Source organism: Mustela putorius, unplaced genomic scaffold (genome assembly GCF_011764305.1).
Source record: "Mustela putorius furo isolate JIRA1106 unplaced genomic scaffold, ASM1176430v1.1 tig00000281_pilon_pilon_pilon, whole genome shotgun sequence".
Taxonomy (NCBI): domain Eukaryota; kingdom Metazoa; phylum Chordata; class Mammalia; order Carnivora; family Mustelidae; genus Mustela; species Mustela putorius.
Genome location: NW_025421343.1, coordinates 14,298,869 through 14,319,572, shown reverse-complemented (window position 1 = coordinate 14,319,572; position 20,704 = coordinate 14,298,869). Strand labels below are relative to the sequence as shown.

The 20,704-nt window shown below is 45.9% G+C and overlaps 1 protein-coding gene across 4 annotated transcripts in view; it reads left to right on the top strand.

Annotated features, from left to right (window-relative positions):
• Positions 1-1,256: 1,256 nt before the first annotated feature.
• Positions 1,257-20,704, top strand: part of REEP1 (receptor accessory protein 1) — a 105,255-nt gene continuing 85,807 nt past the window's right edge. For 3 of the 4 annotated variants that reach the window (XR_006606453.1, XM_013051223.2, XM_004742353.3), the window contains exon 1: positions 1,257-1,540. Coding sequence is in view for 3 of the 4 variants with exons in the window: in XM_013051223.2 (XP_012906677.1) it covers positions 1,509-1,540 (32 nt within the window). In the remaining variant the exon portion in view is untranslated. The remainder of the gene's footprint in view (positions 1,541-20,704) is intronic. The other variant, XM_013051224.2, reaches the window with a different exon arrangement.

Below are 20,704 nucleotides of genomic sequence, written 5' to 3'. Positions count from 1 at the left end.
CAGGTATTTTATGGGTCCTTTGGAAACCCCTTGTCATAGATGTCTCACCTCCGTCCCTTTACTATGGGCAAGGTCTTTCTTCTTCCTGCAATCTCTGTTTCTGTTTCTCTCTCTCTCTCTCTCACACACACTGCTAGCACATTCCCAGCCTCTTTCTGTCAAAGTCTGAGGTCTCCTTGCCTCTGCTAGTAAGCAAGCCATGTTGGGCAGGGCTCCTTTAAAGAAAGCTTCAAGCTAGCTCTCTCTGGTGCCTCTCACATCTGACACTGAATTATACATGACATGAGCATCAGTAAAGGGGAATAGTGCTCTGGGAGAGCACCATGGAGGGGGATGAGGAAGGCAGAGGCAGAACAGAGGAAAAAAGTGGACAAAGGTTTTCCAAGCCTAAGGGAATAATGTATCAGAACTTATATAATAAGGGCCAGGACCCAGGTGAGAAAAATGAGGCATTTGTTTTAGGGGCAAAATTTAAGGGCGTGCCATAAAATGCAGTTATCAAGATAAATAATATTTAATGCTATTTAAAAAAATATCTAAGGCCCTGTGTATAGGATACCATTTTCCCTTTTGCTTAAGGCACCAGAATGCCTCAGCAGGGCACCGGTGCTATGCTGTAGCAGCTTCTAGCTTCTTCCTGGCTAGATTGTATCCCTGAGCCAATTCTACAAAGCAATGCTGGAGCGGCCCCCTAGGAAAGGCCTTCCTCAACAAATAACCTTTTATCTGAGTCTTGAAGAAGAAGGTGAGGCATGGAGTGTGTGAACAGGAGAGAGGGAATAGCATTTTGCGAATCCAAAATGCCTCAGTTGGAAAGAGTTAAATGGCTCTTTGGGGAATGGTGGTGGCAATGATTTTGCAGGCAAGGACCAGATTATGAAAAAATTCTTTAGTATTTTAACGAGGGGAGACAAATGCCCATATTTGTTTCTTATGCATATGATGCTTTGTTGGGGGACAGATTGGAGGGGTCAGGCCTGAATACAGGTAAGTCCCTTAGGAGGCTAGCGCAGGGTCCAAGTAAGGGATGACAGCATCCCCAACCAGAACAGGTGTAGCTAGATTCCCAAGGTCCAGGTCCAGGCCTTGGTTTCCCCCACCATAAACCTGAGGGTGGGGCAGCACCCAGGTGTCCTGCCGAAGGGGCCACCTCGGGGTTCCATTGGAGCGCCCCGCGCACCAGGGCGCGGAGGAACCGCCCAAATTCAGCCTCGGGCTGTGGCGATCGGGTCGGGGCGGGTCCCGCGGGTGCCCGACCTGCTCACCGCCCAATCGCCGCGGGCCCGCCGAGCCCCGGGGGGCTGGGGCCGCCGCCGCCGCCGCGGGAACGTGCCGCGGCTGCGCTGACGCGCGAGCGCCGGGCAGGGCGGCGGGCGCGCTCAGTCTGGTGGCGGCGGCGGCCGTGCGCGGACGGACGTTGCCGGAGCGCCGCAGCCGCCCGCTCCGCCAGCAGACGAGCCGAGCCGCGCCGCGTTGCCGGCGCCCGCTCGCCCACCCGCCCGCCCGCCATGGTGTCATGGATCATCTCCAGGCTAGTGGTGTAAGTGGCTTTTCCCGCGCCCCTTCCTTCCCCTCCTTCTCCGCCCCTGGCCCCCGGGCTGCCCGGGCCCCTGCAGCGCCCGGCCCCGTTCGCTCCGGCTATTAATACCCGGCGGCCGCTAAATTTAGCAGGTACAGTAGCTGCCGAGGACGCCTGCAAGCGGGCGACACAGGACGCGGCTGCTACCCTGCGGGCCCGGGCCCGGGCGCGGGGGACAGGCGGGCGGGGCGGCGAGGGCGGGGGCGCACGGGGACTGAGCTGGCTGCGCCCCGCAGCGCCCCGGCCGCTTTTGTTCCCCGAGTGGGTGGGATTTGCGGAGGCCCCGAATGGGCGCGCCGCGGGGGACACGCGTCTGTCTCCTTTGGGAGAAACGCTGGCGGGGTCTGCCGTCGCCGCGCCGCGCCGCCGCGCTTTTGTCAGGTGAAAATGACAGAGCCCAGCCGAGCCTGGGGCGCTGCCTGGAGGGGTCGGCGCGGAGAAGGGTGGAGAGATGAAGGAGGGGCTCCGACTGGGATTGAAAGAATACTCCTTTTTCGGTTTCTCAGATTGACAGCGGTAAAGGCAAGTAGGACACAGCGGGGACGTGTAGGAATCTTGGGGCAGACGCCTGGCGGACCTCATGTCTGATTCCTTTGGCGGGGGTCTGAGGGAGAGATAGGGGCAGACATCTGCAGAAATTCACGGGAAATTTCGAAGTGACAGCCGCTCAGGTGGTGGCAGTGACACCTCCCAGGCCTTGTAGGAGAGCGCAGAGTCATCTGGGGTGAGGCCTCTGTGAAGTCATTCGGGGTGGGTTATGGGGGGCGTTTTTCTCTGTCAAGCCCCAGAGCTGAGTAGACATTTGAAGAGCTCCTTTCCTCGTGGATTTATTTCCCTTTGGAGCTACACATGGCTGTAGCAGTTCCTCTCCTTCCCTAACCATTTTTGCCTGAGTCAGGACAGATGTGCCACCTGCTCAGGGGAGCCAGGGCTGAAATTGGCCTGGAGAGTGTGGGTGGGAGGTGCACCTCAGGCTCTTTCTTTGTCTGGGAAAGAGGGGCTCCAGACTCTGGTTCATTGTGCACCATCACTCCCAACGTTGTGATATATCTCCCATCTCCTGTCCTTTACTGATTTTCTAAGAAGCAGCCAGAGGCAGCCTTCTGAAGTCATTCTCAGCATTGTAGCCCTGCCACCATTCTGGGCTTTCATCCCAAAGCCAGTGTTTGTGCCTGCTGGCCCCCAAGTCATCCATTCTATGCAGCCCTCTCCACAGCTGTTGCCACTGCTGGGGTTTGTGCTATACCTCGAGGTGGCATGTTAAATATTTAGAAGATTTCTGAGGGCAGAGCTGGCATGAATAATACAGGGAAGCGACTGGAACGCCTTGCCCCACCTCATGCCTGACCAAGGCCTGTCTTGCCGTCAGGGTGGTATTTTTTTCTCCTGAACTAGTGTGTGATCTTCATATTTGGCAGTGACTTCTGGGGAGCCCTCAGGGTGTGGCCGGAGACTCCCATTGGCCTGGCTGGAGAGCTCATTTTCTATAGGTTCTACTGCACTAGGCCTGGCCCCCTGGAGAGTGAGAGCTTCTAGTCTGGGGTCCATGTGAGCATCTTTAATTTTATGAGCATTCTTCCTCTCCTACTACACAAGGCAGCTGAGTAGGGTAGAGAAAAGAGGCATCACTTGGGAGGGGTCTCAGTGTTGCTGTTATTTTTTAAAACCATGCTCCCCAGAAGTGAAGCTTCAGAGAACTTAAATGACAGGAGAACTGCCCCTCAGGTCAGTCCAGGACCCTCTGCCCCAAGGGAGAATTTGTGGGATTTGGGGGTGTTATTTCCTCCATCAACTCCAAAAGGTCAGGGATACCACCTATCTCCTGATCACTGTCTTTATAGAAACCCAACATGGAAGTGTCAGGTGTCAATTATTAAAAACCAATTTAGTTAGCAGTACCGGTTTCACTTAAATAATAACCTGCTCATTATAGGAAAATCAGAAAATATAGATAAATAGATTGAAAATCATCCACATTATCACCACACAGAGATAGCTAATGGTAATTGTGAAAGGTCTCGTCTTCAAGATGTTTCTCCTATGCATGTATGCACATACATTTACATTTCTAGTTCAAGGAATTTATTGATTCAGCCCAAATTTCCGCATCTCTCTTAGCAAGGAATAGGAATACTGAATTTGGAGTCAGAAAACCCTTGGTTCAAATCCCAGTTCTGTCTCTTGCCAACAGATGCCAGTTCACAAGAGATCCTAGTTCAGGAGCTAGTTAACCTCATGTTGCCGTTACAAAGATTTCAAGAACACGTGATTCATAAATTGTGGAGCATTTCCGTTCCTCCACCACACACCAGATAATTAAGAGAGGGCCGAGGTAAGAGCTCTGGAAGGGGCTCTCAGACTTAATCTACTCCTGTGTTTTGCAAACTGGCTTCCCTGAGGACCACCCAGCCTGAGTGGGTGGGCTCTGGGCTCCCAGCCCTGATCAATGGGAGTAACTCCCCCTTTGTTTGGTTTGTATATTCGGGTTCTAAATAAAAAATAATTTGAGAAATATATAGATTTTAGCACTAATGAAAACCACCCATTCCTTCTCCCCTCTCATCTGTAAAACTGTAGAGGGAGTGTGCCTTGCCCAAGGACACAAGGTGAGCTGGTGAAGAAAACAGGCTCTGGATTTTTGGTCCGATGCCCTTTCTACCTATGCCTATCCTTGACCGTTGTCTGAAATTGACCTCTTTCAAGCTCCCAAGACCTTTGCTCTGGCATCCTGTGATTTTTGTCCACCAGTCCCATTTCCTATAAGAAACTTTTTCAGGGCTTTGTAAGCCTCTGTGACATGAAAGAACATTTAAGGAAGACCTATCCCTGTGTTCTGAGGATGGAGAGGGAGTGTCTTCCTTCCAACCAGATCCCTCAAGACAAGCTGATGGTGTCCAGGCAGAGCCACATGGTGCTTGTAGATACCTATCTTGCCATTGGCTCTGAGTGTTTTTAGGACTGGAACCATGGCTTATTTCCCTTCGTTTATGACTGGCCTGCTTGCCTCATTTACAAGACTTAGTTTTCTTTACAAAGAACTCAAGCCTTAGGCACCAGTGAATTTTGAACTGGGGAGAGTAGGTTTATGTGCCCTGGAGGATTCACACAGAGGTTGCTTTCTGCCTTCTTGGGAGAATGCACTATCTTGAAGCATTTATTCCAAGGAGCAGGTGTTGGTCACATTGTCTTTGGACAGAATTTTGGCTGAGGCCCAGGATGTTGGCTAAATGAATCCAGAACTTCCCCTTTGGTTATTGGACCAAAACTCCAGTTTGCTGTGTGGGGAAAAGAGAGTTCTAATTTTAACAATTCTCCAAATAACTAAAAGCTGTACAGAAGAAACCCTTATTTTCACAGTGCACTTCTTTAAAAAAAAAAAAAAGTTTTTAGAAAGTCCAGTCTGATGTTTAAGAGAGTCTTAGTTTAATGGCTACAGATCTGGCTATGTCCCAGGACTGTGATTTGGAGCATAAAGTCTATCTGTCCCAGTCAAGGATGTACAAATAAAGAAGACTAGAAAGAATGTGAGTTGTCCTCAAGATATTCTCCAACTGTTGCAAAACAAATGGAAATCAATGAAAAGGCCTTACATCCTTAAACATGGACTTGCCTTTCTTTGGAGCTTGCTTTTAAAAAGTGGAATGCAGAAAAATGATCCCATTAATTGGAGGTTTAGGTTTGTTGAGGATTTATTTCCTGGCACTCTGGCATGGTATAGGGTAGGAGCTAGGTAAATCTTTCAGTTGAATCACGAGAGGGGAAGTGTTGAGCTGGAAGTCAGAGGATTTGGGGTCTAGTCCCAGCACTGGACTGACCCACTGTTCTAATCCAGAGGGTGCCTGTTCTCACCCTGGGACCCTGCTCCTGGTCTGTGAGATAAGGCTGTGGACCAGTATCACATTGGAGGTCCTGGTGCCCCTCTAGACCCCTTCCTTGTCCCCTACTCCCTCAGCTGGCCCACATGCACCGTGTTTATAAACAAGAGGAATATCCTCAGGAAGTGAAAAATACCAAATTCAATTTCACTGCTGTTCTGCTGCCTTGGTCTTTTGTTTATTAATCTTGCCTGCCTGCTGGGAATTTGCTTCTGGGCACTTTCCTCCATTGTGTCTTCTTTGAAGGTTAGCTGACAAGTGAGGGTCTTACCTGGTTATGACTGGCTTAGTTTCCCCTTCCTTCTGAAGTGAGCTATCGTTTTTGGAGCATGTATTTGCAAGAGGAAGAGAATGACAGAAGAGGGAGTCAGGCCCTCAGTGGCCACCTACTGAGGCTGCCATTTTGTTTCATCTGTGTGTGTGTGTGTGTTTGTGAGCGCGTGCGTGCTTGCGTGCATTTTTCAAGGAGGTTCCAGAGGCCGGTGGGGATGGGAGGACAATAGTTACAACGCATGGCTTGTTTGGACTTTCATTGTCTGGGATGAGCCACGCACATGCCCAACTGGTTGCCAGGATTCTTGGTGTCAGTGAGAATTTTTCCAAGAATCAGCAAGAGCTCAGGGGGGTTGCATTTGGGTTATGAGGATGTTTTCCTCTCACTTCGGGGCCTTGGATGGATTGGCCCTGATGGATTGGAAGATGGATCGTTCTATATGTTTGTTTTGAACTTTCAAATCTCATGTCTTCACACAGAAGCACATTGTTTTCCCTTTGGGTTTTCTTTAGTTGCACCCAGGGGCTTTTCTGGGATTACAAAAAAAAAAATAAAGAAAGAAAGAAATATAGATAAAGGACCAAGTACTTGGCACCCAGTCGGGATGTCTGAAGGATCTTGACAGGTAATCTGATGCAGGCCTTCAAGCATGGCGCGCGTACCTAGACCAGGAATTGCAAGTGAGTTTCATCTCATGATTGATAGGAGGCTGCCTGGGATACTATCGTGGCAAGTAGGACTCTGGATGGGACTCCATGGGGTAGGAGTCCTGTGAATGTTTCGTGTAAGGAAGAGGATAACGAGGGGCACACCTGTTGGTTCAGTATTGGCTCTCCTAGACTTAGTCCATTTCTGATCTGAGAACCCCTCTGTCAGAATTTTATACATTGTCCTCAGTTAGTAAACAGAGCTGCATTCTTTTTTTTTTTTTTTAAAGATTTTATTTATTTATTTGACAGAGATCACAAGTAGGCAGAGAGGCAGGCAGAGAGAGAGAGGGAAGCGGGCTCCCTGCTGAGCAGAGAGCCCGATGCAGGGCTCGATCCCAGGACCCTGAGATCATGACCCGAGCTGGAGGCAGAGGCTTTAACCACTGAGCCACCGAGGCATCCCTAGAGCTGCATTCGTTACCTAAGTTTGCATCCCCTCCTAAACATCCCACCTCCAGTAGGCCTTGTCAGTCACTGGCAGTTGTAGGCCAAAGGTCCTTCTTCTTGCCAGTACCCGGGCTATCCAGCCTGGTGGCTCTCTCAGCTGCCTCTTTCCTCTTAGGACCATCATTTATATATATCACATTTTCCCTTTCTTTCTTTGCCTTTCTCCAGTCATGAAATTCTACCCTGGCCTTCTCTTGGGTGCTCATGCATTCACATCCTTTCTACCTCCTTGTAGGGTCTATGGATGATCCTCTGGGCTTCAAAAGGAGATTCCCCTTCCCTTCTTGGCAACATACCCTATCCTACTGTCCTCTGCTCAGCCACAGGAGTGGGCATGTGACCCAAGCCTAGCTGCACATTTCCCTAGGCACAGAGATTGGTCCAGAGGTGGGTGTGTGACCTAAACTGAGGCACCAGGTCTTTCCCCAGAGCTTGTTGATTTGGAGCTAAAAGAAAACAGCCTTGCCTATAGGGTCCAGAGCTGGAAAGACGTGAAGGTGAGGCTGTTGGTGGCTACACCCCCTGGCACACGGAGAAGGCCTGTAGGCCAAAGGGGAGAATTTGGCAATGCACAGGTAAATGGAGAGGAGATACTGGTTTGTGTATGTACCTCTCCTTAAGGATCATGACTGTTTCTTTGTTTGCCTCACACCTTTCTTCATGTGTAGTGGGTGCCCGTAAGAAAGTTAGGACCTAGCTACTTAAATAGTGTCTGTGTACCAGCAGCACTGGCATCCCTGAGAGCTGGTTAGGAATGCAGAATCCCGGGTCCCACCAAGACCTAGTGAATCTGCCTCGTATCAAGATTCTCATGAAGCTCAGGAATCGCTGAGTCAGATATCATCATCTCTCCTGTGAAATTAAAGAAATGGGCTTGTCTGAGGTTCCCATCACTGGCTGTAGAACCAGAATTCAACCCCAAATGGGTCATTTGTGCTGGACTGTGATTCATCTTTCTTGGTTCTGAGTGGTCAAAACCCTGACTTTTTATGCATTCTGAATGGCATCATTGCGCTCCCCCAACCAAGTGCCCAACTACAAAACTTTCACAGATGGGCTACCTAGTTGTGATTTGTGTAGAATTTAGTTTGCCTGACTTTGGGTTCAGGCTGCCAAGACAATGCCCGTCAGACGTAATATTAGGCTGAGCGGATCATGCTATTCAGAGGAGAGTGGGACACAGCCCACCTTGAGAAAGAGGCATGGTAAGCACAGTCAGCTGATGCTGGGGACTTAGAGTGGATTTTCAGAAACAGGCAGGGATTTTTTTCTCACGAGCAAAAGTGGCCGAGAACCAGCGGTCCCCATGTGTCCCTCTTGAGGAAGCTGCAAGGATACAGCAGGATCTGTAACCTCTTCGATCCTGTGTCCTGTGGAATCCAGTTTTATCAGGGAGTGCTCTCGGCTCTGTCTTCAGACTGCTTCTCCGTCCAACTGAGTCCTCCTTCCATTGCCACCATCATGTTCCAACCCCATTTCTACTCTCCCGGACCATTACAAAACCCTCCTAATTGTTTTCCCTGCTTCTATGCCTGTCCCTCCAATGATTTATTTCAAATATAAGATAGCTCATGGCGTTCCCCTGCCATTTAAAAATTGTCCAGAGGACTTCTGTGACGTTAATTATAAAATTCAGTTTCCTTACCATGTCATGAGACTCAGCAAGGCCTGGCCCCTGCCCACTGTCCTGAACTCACCTTGTGCTGCTCTCCCCACACTCAGCTGTGGCTTCCCCATGATTCCTGGAAGGCGGCAGGCTGGTCTCACTCAAGGACCTTTGCCCTTGCTGTTCCCCCTGCCCAGGACACATTCACCTAGGTGGTCCATGGTCGTCACCCTCTTTCCATTTAGGTCTCTGCTCAAATGTCACCTCTTTTTCTGACCCTCTTCTCCAAAATACATCTCACATACCACTCGATCCCCTTTGCACTCCCTGAAATTATGCTTTTAATTCATTTATTAACTGGCTTGTGGTCTGTCTCTTCACATAGAATTTGATCTCTACGACTCTGAGACTCTCATCTTGTTCACAGCTGTTTTCCCAGTGCCTAAAGTACTGCCATGCTCACACTAGGTGTTTAAAAAATACTTGTTGAGTTAATGATGACTCAGTATTCCTTTTGGGGTGAGAAGATCCTTTTTTATACCCACATTGGTAGAACCTTGATTTGTGACTATGGCAAGTGACTTGACCCTCTAAGCCTCCATTTTCTCATCTGTAAAATGAAAGACTGAATTCCTGTTTCTGGCAGGATGAAAAACTAAATGGTTTGGAAGTCCTCTCATAATAAAACTGAATTTTAAAATTTACAAAAGTTTTGGATAAAATATAAGTGTTCCTCTCAATAGCATAGCTGAGGCTTTAGGTGAATAAGGGAATTTGCCAAAAGACAGAGCAGAGGAGGAATCGTTTCACAGGGGTGTAAGCTAGTGTTACAGAAGGGGCTTACCAGACTTTACCGGATTGTCCTGAACGTAGCTGGAATCAGCAGTCATTTTGTTATCCTCTCCCTGGCTCTGTGGGTCAGGAATTTGGAACAAGATGCAGGACACATAACTCCTCTCTGCTCCATGATGTCCGGTCCTCACTGGGATGCAGCAAATGGCAGTGGCAGACTGGACCCCTCTTCCTTTTCATGTGTTCCGAGACCTCTCCATGTGGTCTTCCTATGTGGTTTTTCCAGCACGGAGGTCTGAAGACCTCAGACTTTAAGAGTGAATGTCCAAGAAGCAACAGTAGAAACCCTAGGACTTCTTCTGACCTGGCATCAGAAGTCCCAGGATAACACTTTTGCATTCTATTGGCCAAGCACATACTATGGCCAACCTAGATTTGAAGGGAGGCAGACTAGACTCCACCTTTCAGTGGGAGGGATAGCAAATAATTTGCAACCATCTTTAATATACCAGTCAAGAGGATTGGCTTAGCTTGGTTTTAATATCAACATAGAGAAAAGAGGGGCCCTTGGGTTTGTGGAGATAATAAGTCAGAGCTGAACACTTGCATATAACTGAAACTTGAAGCACTATTCTGCAGTGAAGTTCTGAGTAGAAGGATAGACCCATAAGTACAGGGAAATTGACAGCAAAGCTTGTCTGTCTTGCCCTGGGTTCTTGGTGGGGGAAAAAAATCTCCCTTGGGACTTTGAAACCATCCATGGACCTGTCCTCATATGGGTTTGGGGTCTTAAATGATTGCATCCTGCATGGTCAGAATATCCATGGTTGAGAGATTAACATAAAAATTAGTCTGGCCAGGGTTACTCCTGGATTATTTTGCAGAAATTAATCCAGTCACTCTAAGGGCCTACAATATACATTGGATTAGCTCAAAGGCCATGAATTCGCACTTCAAAATTACAAAACACCTGAAGTAACAGCCACCGTTAAGCAGGAGTTAAATGCTACCAGCAGCAGACTTAGCCCTCTAGACATAAATAAATGAATAACACACATATATTTAAAAATGTATATGTATATATATATATATATATATATAATTTATCTACAATAACTATTACCTAGAATCCTTTGAATAAGCCTTCCTAAGTGAAAAAATAAAGAGCTGAAAATACAAGAAAACAACAGATCCTGGGGCTGAGTAGGGAGAGGAATGGACCCACTGGAAAAGAAGCAATTCCAAAAGTAGAAAATAGAACACCTGGGTGGCTCAGTCAGTTGAGCATCTGCCTTTGGCTCAGGTCATGATCCCAGGGTCCTGAAATCTAGTTCTGTATCAGGCTCCCTGCTCAGTGGGGAGCTTGCTTCTCCCACTCCCTCTGCCCCTGCTTGTGATCTCTCTCTCTCTCTCAAATAAATAAATGAAATCTTTTTTTAAAAATAAGGAAAATAAAGTATTGAAATAAAAGCTCAGTGGATAGTTTTAAATGGTGAGAGATTGAACACCGAGGGAGGAATGTGTTTTACACTACATCTTAGAGCTGGAAGGCATTTTAGTGACTCAGGCTTTTATTTGATTGAGAAGGAAGACAGGACCAGAGGGCTTAGGTCATTTACCAAGACTTGAGGCCAGGTCTTAGTTTCTGAAAGTGCTTAGTTTTATGTTGTTAACAGGGGTTGGATTAAGACCAGTGGTAACTAGAAGACCAACATTTGGTTTGATAGGACAGTATTTCTAGTAATTGTTGCTATGTGAGGCAACAAGTTCTTGGCTTCCAACCCTAAGACCTTCCAACTTTAAGACTATGATTTAAATATTTTCCATTACAGTGGTAGAGGAAGAGGGATAAGAGTTATTGGAAAGATTCTTTTTCAGTGGATAGGCCTTCTGTCCTTGTACAAGACTGATTCATTCATTCATTGATTCACTCTCTATTTATTGACCATGTGCTTTGTGCCAAGCCCTACCCTGGGTACCAGGAATATAAATATGAATGGATTCCAGTTCCATCTTTGAGAAGTTGATGAGGTCACATAGCCAGTCAGTGGGAAACTTGGACTTGGATTCAAATGTCCCCCACCCAACCAACACTCTTTCCATCAAGTGGGTCTTTTATGGGCATGTGTGAATGAGTTTTCTGGCTTTGGTTGGAAATTGTAAGAAGGAGCCCTTTCAGCAGGGGAAGTGGTGCATCTGACCTATGAAGGCATTGACCCACTGCTGCATCTGTCTGCCTGGGGAACTCTGTGGCATCCAGTGTTGGGAGAGAAGAGGCAGAGGAGAGAGGGGGTGTACTAAGTGAAGACGGGCTGGGACACACAGATGGGTGAGGTTGAGCATGCTCACCCACTATATTAGTCTGTAATTGCTGCTGTAAGAGCTATAAACTTGGTGGCTCAAAACAACAGAAATAAGTCTCTTAGAGTTTTAGAGGCCTGAATTTTGAAATGAGTCTTTTGTTGCTAAAACCCAGATGTTGGCGGGAGTTCTAGAAGCTCCAGGGGAAAATCCATTCCTTGCTTCTTCCAGCTTCTGGTGGCTGTTGGCATTCTTTGTGACCACATCCCTCCAGTCTCTGCTTCTGTCGTCACTTTGCCTTCTTTCTGTCTTTCTATCCTCCCCTGCCTCTCTCCTACAAGGACCCTTGTGATTACCTTTACAGCCCACCTAGAGCATCCGGGCTCCTCTCCCGTCTCAAAATCCTTACCCACACCTGCCATGTTTCTTTTGCCATATAAGGTAACATTCCTAGGTTCTAGGGACTAGGCCCTGGATATTTGGGCAGGGGGGTTGTTACTCAGTCTCCCATGGCTGCTGGTTCTGCTCCCACTAAACTGAAGAAAGCTCATCTAAAAACAGACTAAAGAAAGGTGAACACTCTGGGGTTCTAAGATCTTATTTTGTCTCCTTTTCCAGACTTACCTTGACTTGTAAAATACAACAGAAAAGACTGCTAATAAATGGTGAAGGTATAATGGGTAACAATGCAGTAAACACTACTTTACTCAGTGCCTGTTGAAGAAATAGAACATTATGTTCATTGGATCAGTATACCCAACTTTTGATGGAGGTTAGGGTTCTTTCTAGATTTTTGTTTTTCTCTTTCATTCTTGTGAAGAGTGCTGCAGTGAACTGTCTTGTTTCTAGGTACACCTGTGCACAAATTTCTTTAGGAACAGAATGATTGAGGCATAGGGTATAGGCTTTTTTCACTTGCCCAAATAACATAAATTAAATTTTCATAGATGTATAAGTCTATTTCTGGGCTCTTTGTTGTATCCCATTAACCAATCTGATCCCACACAAGGACCACACTGTATTAATTATATAACTTTATAAAAATTCTTGATATCTAAACTGGCAAGGCCCCTGCACATCTTGTTCTTCACAAATGGTTTTACAAGATGGTTTTCCTTCTGCAATAGATATACATATATATTTTTCATTATATATTGATTCTATATTTCAATATATATTCATATTCAATATACATTCATATATATATATATAATGCATAAATATATATATATATATATATATATATATATATATATATAATTTCCGTTGCACCAGGGCTTTGCTGTCACTTGATATTGTCACACTTTAGAATTTTTGCCAGTCTGGTGGGTACAAAATGGAATCTCATTATGGTTTTAATTTGCATTTCCCTGAATACTAATGAGACTGAACATCTTTTCATATGTTTATTGCCCATTCCTGTTTTCTCTCCTGTGAAGGGCCTGTTCAAGTCTTGCCAAATTTTCTCTTGTCCTTACCTTATTAATTTGTAGGAGTTCTTTAAATATTCTAGACCCTAATCCTCTGTCACTTACGTGTTACAAATGTCTTTTCCCAGTCTGTGGTTTATTTTTCCTTTGTCTTTATGATGTATTTTGATGAACAGAAGTTCTTAATATTAAGTAATGGATTTATCCATTCTTTTTACTGGTAGTTTAGGCTTCTTATGTCTTAGGAAAACCTTGCCTACCTGACATAATGAAGATATTCTCCTATATTGCTCCTACCAGTTTCATTGTTTTGCCATTCACATTTAATTTCCTGCTCCATCTTGAGATGATTTTTGTATATGGTATGATGAAGGATGCCAGAATTTCTTCTTTTTTTTTAATAAATAAAATGTTGTCCTAGCACCATTTATTATAAAGTTCATTCTTTCTTTTCAGATCTGCAATGCCCAGCCTTGTCAAAAATTAAGTTTCTAAAGATGTGAGAGTTTGTTTCTGAGCTCCTTCTTCTGTTCCATTGAACAGTTTGGCTCTGCGACACTACCACTGTCTTAATAGCAAAAAGACTTGATGTCTGGAATGGCAAGCCCCCACCTTCAAGAGTGCCTTAGCACTTTCCTCTTTTTTTTTTTTTTTAAGATATTTATTTATTTGCCAGAGCGGGGAGAGAAAGGGAGAGAGAGAGAGAGAATACAAGCAGGGGGAGTGGAGAGCAGAGGGAGAAGCAGGCTCCCTGCTGAGCAAGGAGCCCAACGTGGGACTTGATCCCAGGACCTTGGGATCCTGACCTGAGCTGAAGGCAACCTCTTAACCAACTGAGCCACCCAAGTGTCCCGTACTTTCCTCTTTTTTATACAGTTTAGAATTATGTGTTATTGCAGACACACACTCACACTTGCTCTTAAATCTGTTGGGAGTTTGATTGGAATAGCGTTGAATGTATGGACCAATGGAAATTTGATGTTCTTAAGGTAATGAGTGTTCTAATTCATAAACATGGTACCGATCTCTTTATTTAGGGCTTTAATTATATTCAGTAAACTTTTGTGAGTTTGGCTGTGTCTTCTATGTCGTTTGTTATATTTATTCCCAAATACTTGATATTTGTTGATGTCAGTATCATCTTAAAATTTTCATCTTGCCGCTTTTTGTTAGAAAAATGAAAGCTTGCTAAACTGTAGATTCTTTTAGGATTTCCAGATAAATAGTCATGTCATCTGAGATTATAGCACAGTGTTGTGTCTTTGCAGCAATTATTCCCTTTTTTCCCTCCCCCTTACTGCAATGGTAAAACTCTCTAATGCAAGGTGACTTAAAGTGGTGATACTTAAAGTGGCATACTTGCTTTTTTATTCCTGATTTTAAAAGGAATGTGTCAACCTTCCCCTATAAAGTATTGTGTTTGCTGTAGGGGTTTCAGAAATAAACTTTATTACTCTAAGTTTCTTTCTATTCCTAGTTTCCTCTGAGTTTTTATAATGAATGATACTGTATTTTCTCTAATGCTTCCATTAAGATGACAATATATTTTTCTGGCTCTTAATCTATTAAGAGACAAGTTGTAATAATTATTTTTGCCATTAAGCCAACCTTGCCTTCTGGAATAAACTGAATTCAGTCACACATTTTTTTTTGTATTGTTAGAACAATCCTGGATTCAAATTGTTAATATTTAGTTAATATTTATATTTTTTAAAAATATATGTTTATGAGTGGTATTGGCTATCTTGTACTTATCTGATTTTAGTATTAATATTATGCTAGCCTCATAAATGAAGTTGAGGGTGTATCCTCTTTTTCTATGCTCTGGGATAGTCTATATAAGATCGGATTTCTTTTTGGGATAACTTAACAGCTAGGTGCTTTATATATGGGAATATTTTAAACTAGTTATTACATTTCTTTAATGATTATAGATTTTATCTATTTTCTTGAATCAGTTTTAGGTGAGGGCTTCATTTATCTAAAACATTTTTCCAAGTTATCATTAACGTTGCTTCTGCATTCCATAACTTTTGACCTCTCTTCTAGCACACTCATTAGACGTAGGTTACATGTTCTTTTTTTTTAAATTTTCTATTTTTTAAAGATTTTTATTTATTTATTTGTCAGAGAGAGATCACAAGTAGACAGAGAGGCAAGCAGAGAGAGAGAGAGAGAGAGAGAGGGAAGCAGGCTCCCTGCCGAGCAGAGAGCCCGACGCAGGACTCGATCCCAGGACCCTGAGACCATGACCTGAGCCGAAGGCAGTGGCTTAACCCACTGAGCCACCCAGGCGCCCAGGTTACATGTTCTTATTCTATCCCCATATGTCTTCATTTCTTTCTGATTCCTTCTTCTGTCATTGCATTATGAATAACTTCCTTCATGTCCGTCTCCTCAGCCATTTCTACTCAGCTGCTGAACATCCATTGATTGTTAAATTTCAGCTATTATATTTTCAAATTTTTATTTAGTGGTTTCAGAATGGTGTGAATGTGTTTTATGGTTTGTGTTCCTTCCATCTTTTTTTCAAAAAAGATTTTATTTATTTATTTGACAGAAAGAGATCACAAGTAGGCAGAGAGGCAGGCAGAGAGAGAGGAGGAAGCAGGCTCCCCGCTGAGCAGAGAGCCCTATGGGGGCTCGATCCCAGGCAGCCAGGATCATGACCTGAGCCGAAGGCAGAGGCTTTAACCCACTGAGCTACCCAGGTGCCCCTTCCTTCCATCTTTTAAATTCAAATTTATTCCTCTACACATATTTATTTTATGTTCTGAGTCTGATCATTCCAGCATCTAAATTCTTTTTTTAGGTCTAACTCAACTATCTGTTGTTTCTTTTGGGTACATTGTATGTTTTCCAATTTAACATCAGTCTTCCTTTCTTTCCCTTCCCTTTCCTTTCTTCCTTCCTTCCATCCTTTTCCCCATAAGCTTGTATTCTTTGGGACTTTATCTGTAGGAATACTTTGAGGCCTGGGTTAAAGGTAGGTTCCTCCAGACAATTGCATTTGCTTCTGCTGGGTGTCTAGAGGCATTACCAATATTAGAGCCCTAGAAAGTGAATTCTTGAGATTTTTTAATTTGACCACTTGGTTAGTATAAATTTGGGCTGCAAATGGGTGAAGGCAGGCTGTGGTTACAGATTCCCGGAGGGAAATACTGTTTTCTCTCCACCTACTCTCATGACTGAACAGTGGGTTTTGGGGTCTCCCAGGAGTCTGTGGATCATCTTTTGAGCACGGTTGGCTCTTCTGTACAAGTGAAAACCATTACCACACCCAAGAAAACCAACTCTAATTTTGCATCAGCATCCAAAATGTATGTGGTCTGTACTCAGATTAACCCCAGTTTTTAAAAGTGTTTTGTGTATTTTTTTTTATTGTTACTCATTGGATCCAGTTCAAGTTTACACATTAAATTTGGCAATTGTGTCTTTTGACCGATCTAGAACAGTTCTCTCCCCTACTTCTTGCCTCCCCCTGACTTTCTGAAGCATCTAAGCCATCTGTGACAGAGACTTTTCTGGATTTGTCAGACTTGTCCTCTTGATGAGAGTCTGGTCAAATATCGTGCAGATGATGAGGAGTATCTCCTACCACCTTCTTTCAGGAGGACAGAATATCAGACTCTCCCATAATTAGTGACACTAAACTTGACCACTTGGTAAAAAGATGTACAACTTATTTAAATCCAGAATTTTTAGTTGTTTTCAGTGGGAGGGTACATCAGAATATCTTATCTGACACTGTTAGATGGTCTCCTCTTGATTCTTCATATTTGAAGTTTGAAGGTTCTATCAGAATTCTTTTGGTTCTAAGAGGAAAAATACAGTTCATGCTGGCTTACGTAACTTAAAGTTTAGATTGGCACTGACTTCAGGTGAGGCTCGATCCAGTAGCACAAGATTAGCGGTGGAGCAGCAGGTTCTCTTGGTCTGTGCATGAACCCGTGGTTAAGGCTGGCTCCCCTCATGGTCCCAAGAGGTTGCTGGAAGCTTCCAGGGGGGTTGAGTTTCTCACTGATGTTCGGCATAGGAAAGCATCTTCTGTGGGACACAAAAAAGTTTCTTCCCCCAGAAACTCCTAGCAAGCCCCTTGCTTTCCTGACTTTGGTCACACATCTGTCCCTGAGCCAATCCCTGTGGCTGGAGGATGTGATGTGCTGATTTATTTATAACAGCCAAGACCCACTCTGGACCTGGACTATGGTCAACTTCTCCAAAGCACAGGGGCTACATGGGACTCGGGGAAAGGACACAGGCAAATATCCACCAAAGTTTAGTTTCCATGACAACGTAAAAGACTCTACTGAGCACCCACTACATGACAGATCTCGTGCCAAGCCATTCTTTGTTCATTCAGCACAGGTGCTCCGTCACCCGGCATTTAGTGAGATGCTACTGTGGGCTGAGAGTTGGGCCACAACAAGAGAAATGGAGTCATTACCATTAGAGCAGTTTTCCCTAAGGCTCTGTGTTGTTATTACTACAGCACGCATACAATGTGAGCATTACCATCTCTTTTCCAAATGATAAAACTGAAGCCCAGAGAGCTAAGTAGGCTGCCCCAGGTTCCCCAGCAAATTAGTGGTGGAGCTGTATGCTGAGAAACATGAGGTGGCCAGCAGCACCAGCTGGCCCCGGCCTGGGTGGGACTTGGGGTGTAGATTCTGGGCCCAGCTCTACCTGCATGGGCTGGATGATCATGGACTTCTCTTCCTCTTTGTGGTGCTGGGTGGAGTCTCCTGGCATGTAGGTTCCCTGGTTGTTCACACCGCCCCCCTCCTCTGCTTGTCCTAGAAGTGTTGACTGCTCAGAGCAAGGTAGACCCTGTAACACCTGCTCAGCCCCTCCCCAGAGTCTCAGGGGCCCTGCAGGGTCTTCAATGTTATGATGAGGAGCTGTGGGACAATAGACTAAGGAGGAAAGAGACAGGACCTTTAGGAACTGCCTCCTCCACCCCTATGAGGGGAGAGAAGTGGGGATGAGGAGCACTGGATGGGCTGGTGAGCTGTTAGCGTGGCTTCTGTCCACCCAAGCCCAAGAGAATCAATTTAAGGAGCTGCAGGATATGCTTTTGTCCTTCCTTGGTAGCAGTCTAGCCCGGTGACTGGGTTTCCTATCCTGGCCAGCCTGGCTCGGCCCGCCTGCACAACACACCTGTGCCCGCCTCATCTCAGGAGGGGCTGGGATCCCAACTCTGAGGTCAGCCTGGGCTAGTCCAGCCCCCACAGTGGCCTCTCCGGCCTGATGGAGGCTCAGCGCTTCCCTTAGGCAATTCATCGTGCTTTATGAGGCTCTGGGTGGGGAGGTGGTTTCCTGGCAAGGCACGGGCCACTCCCCGGCTGCCATGGATGCCTGGGAGCCTAGCTGCCGCTGTGGGCTGGCGGGCTGGCGGCAGGATGAGGTCAGCTGTGGTCACAGCATGCCCGCAACAGGCAAGAGGCTGTGGGGCTAGGTGACGTCGCTTGGTGGGGAGCTCTGATCTCGGGGGGGGGGGGGGGGGGGGGGGCGGGGGGCGGGGACTGGAAGACAGCTTCCTGGGTAACTGAGCTCTACCAGTCCCTGAAGGTCAGTCCTTCCTTTACATGAGTGTGCTACCTGAGAGATTTCAGCCTGCTCTCATGTCCATTGTCGGATATTGGGTCCTAAATGTGGTGGCTTCCAAGCTGGGAGCAGCCCGCATGTGCTTGTTTGCCTTACATGTTGTGCTGTATTTTATTTTACTCTCTTTTATTTTATTTTAATTTTTTGCCTTGCAGCATTTTAGATTTGACTCTGTTACCAACCTTTAACATTGAGAGATGAGGCACTTAAATCCAGATTTCTGTCTTTCGTTGGAAGAAACAGGAGATCTGGCACAGCAGGGTGATTCAGCTGGGGTCACTCAGCCCCACAGCTGAGCTGAGCTTCCCATGGACCTCATGCTCCCAGATCTCCTCAGCCTCTGCTTGGCCCAGTTCTGACAGGCTGCTGGTAGTTACCATTTCTCATCTTACACCTGGTTATTTCCATCCCCAGTATTTCCAGAGCAAGCTGGGGAAGTGGGTATTAGTATCCCCGTTTTGCCAGTGAGGTAACCAAGGCCCAAACTGGTTTCAGCATGTGGTGCAAGAACATAGTCATGGCCCCGTTCAGTCATGCCGCTTAATAGTTCTGTGGCCTGGGGCGCCTGGGTGGCTCAGTGGGTTAAGCCTCTGCCTTCAGCTCAGGTCATGATCTCAGTGCCCTGGGATCAAGCCCCACGTCGGGCTCTCTGCTCAGCGGTGAGCCTGCTTCCCCCCTCTCTCTGCCTGCCTCTCTGCCTACTTGTGATCTCTCTCTCTGTCAAATAAATAAATAAATAAAATCTTTAAAAACAAAACAAAAACAAAAAAAATAGTTCTGTGGCCTTAGTGAGTCACCTACGCTGCCTGGGTCTCAGTCTCCCCATTCATAAAATGAAAGTGTGAGAGGGGAACAGGTAGCTAAATGTTTCCTGGAGTCTCACCTGCCCTGACACCTGTCACTCGGAGTCATCATCGACATTTTGCTGCTAGGTGCTGGAGGGACGCAGATCTGTGCCTTGTTCCCTTAATCTAAAGGTAAAACTTAGATCCATTTTACCATAATACAGATAAGCACTTTTATTGACATGCCCGCACTCTGTATCAGATGTTGCTTTGGCCGTGTGCACGCATTGTTTCACTACTCCTGACGGTCGTCCTGTGTGGGAGGAAGTATTATTTCCATTTTCCAGATGAGCCATCTGAGGTTTTGAAAGGTGAAGGAAGTTCTTAAATGCCCAGTTCTTAAATGTTAGAGCCTTGGATCCGGCCCGTATCACAGCCTTTGTGTTTGCTCAGTGTTGCTGTATCCCCTGTGTGTGTGAAAGAATCATTCAGAGTGGAAGACTGTGAGAGTAAGGGTCTAGTGAGACTCAGGGAAACTCTGAGGTCCTGTGGGCTGGGCGGGCTGGTCTGGGGAGACTGCGTAAAAGAGAATGGTCATGCAGAAAGAGTACAAATGGTCATCCACATGCACTTTGGATATCCTTCTGTAGGGAGGGAGGCATGTCCCAGGTGGGATGAGGTTAGGTGGAGGGGTGAGAATGTCCTCGTTGTGTTTGAAGGACCAGACTGGCTTGAGTAGAGAACTAGTGCAGTGACGTCTTGGAAGTTCAGCTGGGAAAGGTAGATTGGAGGTTCAAAATACAAAACTTTGCTTTTAGGCAGTGGGGACCCATGGAGGGTTTTTGTAAGGGGGGTCGTGATGTGACAGCCCTGTATTGGAGTCAGGCTTGTCACAACAAGGGTGGAAGCAGAGTCTTGGCAATGGAAATGGGAAGAAAAGAGCTAAATTGGTGAATCAGGAGAACAGAAATAATTGAACTACCTTGAACTACACACATGCAGAATCAGAAGGAGTTTTGGAAGCCAGATGGTCCTATCCTGTTCAAGGTGCAAGTCTAGTGCAAGGACTGCCTTGGTGACATCTCTGTTGGCTGTGCAGCAAGGCACTACCGGTGCGTGATGGCGGAACAGTTTCTTGTGTGGCTGTTAGCTTCTAAACCCAGCATGTAAGGGTGAGGGTTGCTCAGTGTCTGCACTGGGGTAAATAGTGTCCCTCCCAAAATTCATGTCCACCTGAGACCTCAGAATAGGACTTTATTTGGTAATAGGACCTTTGCCAATGTAATCGAGTTTGGATG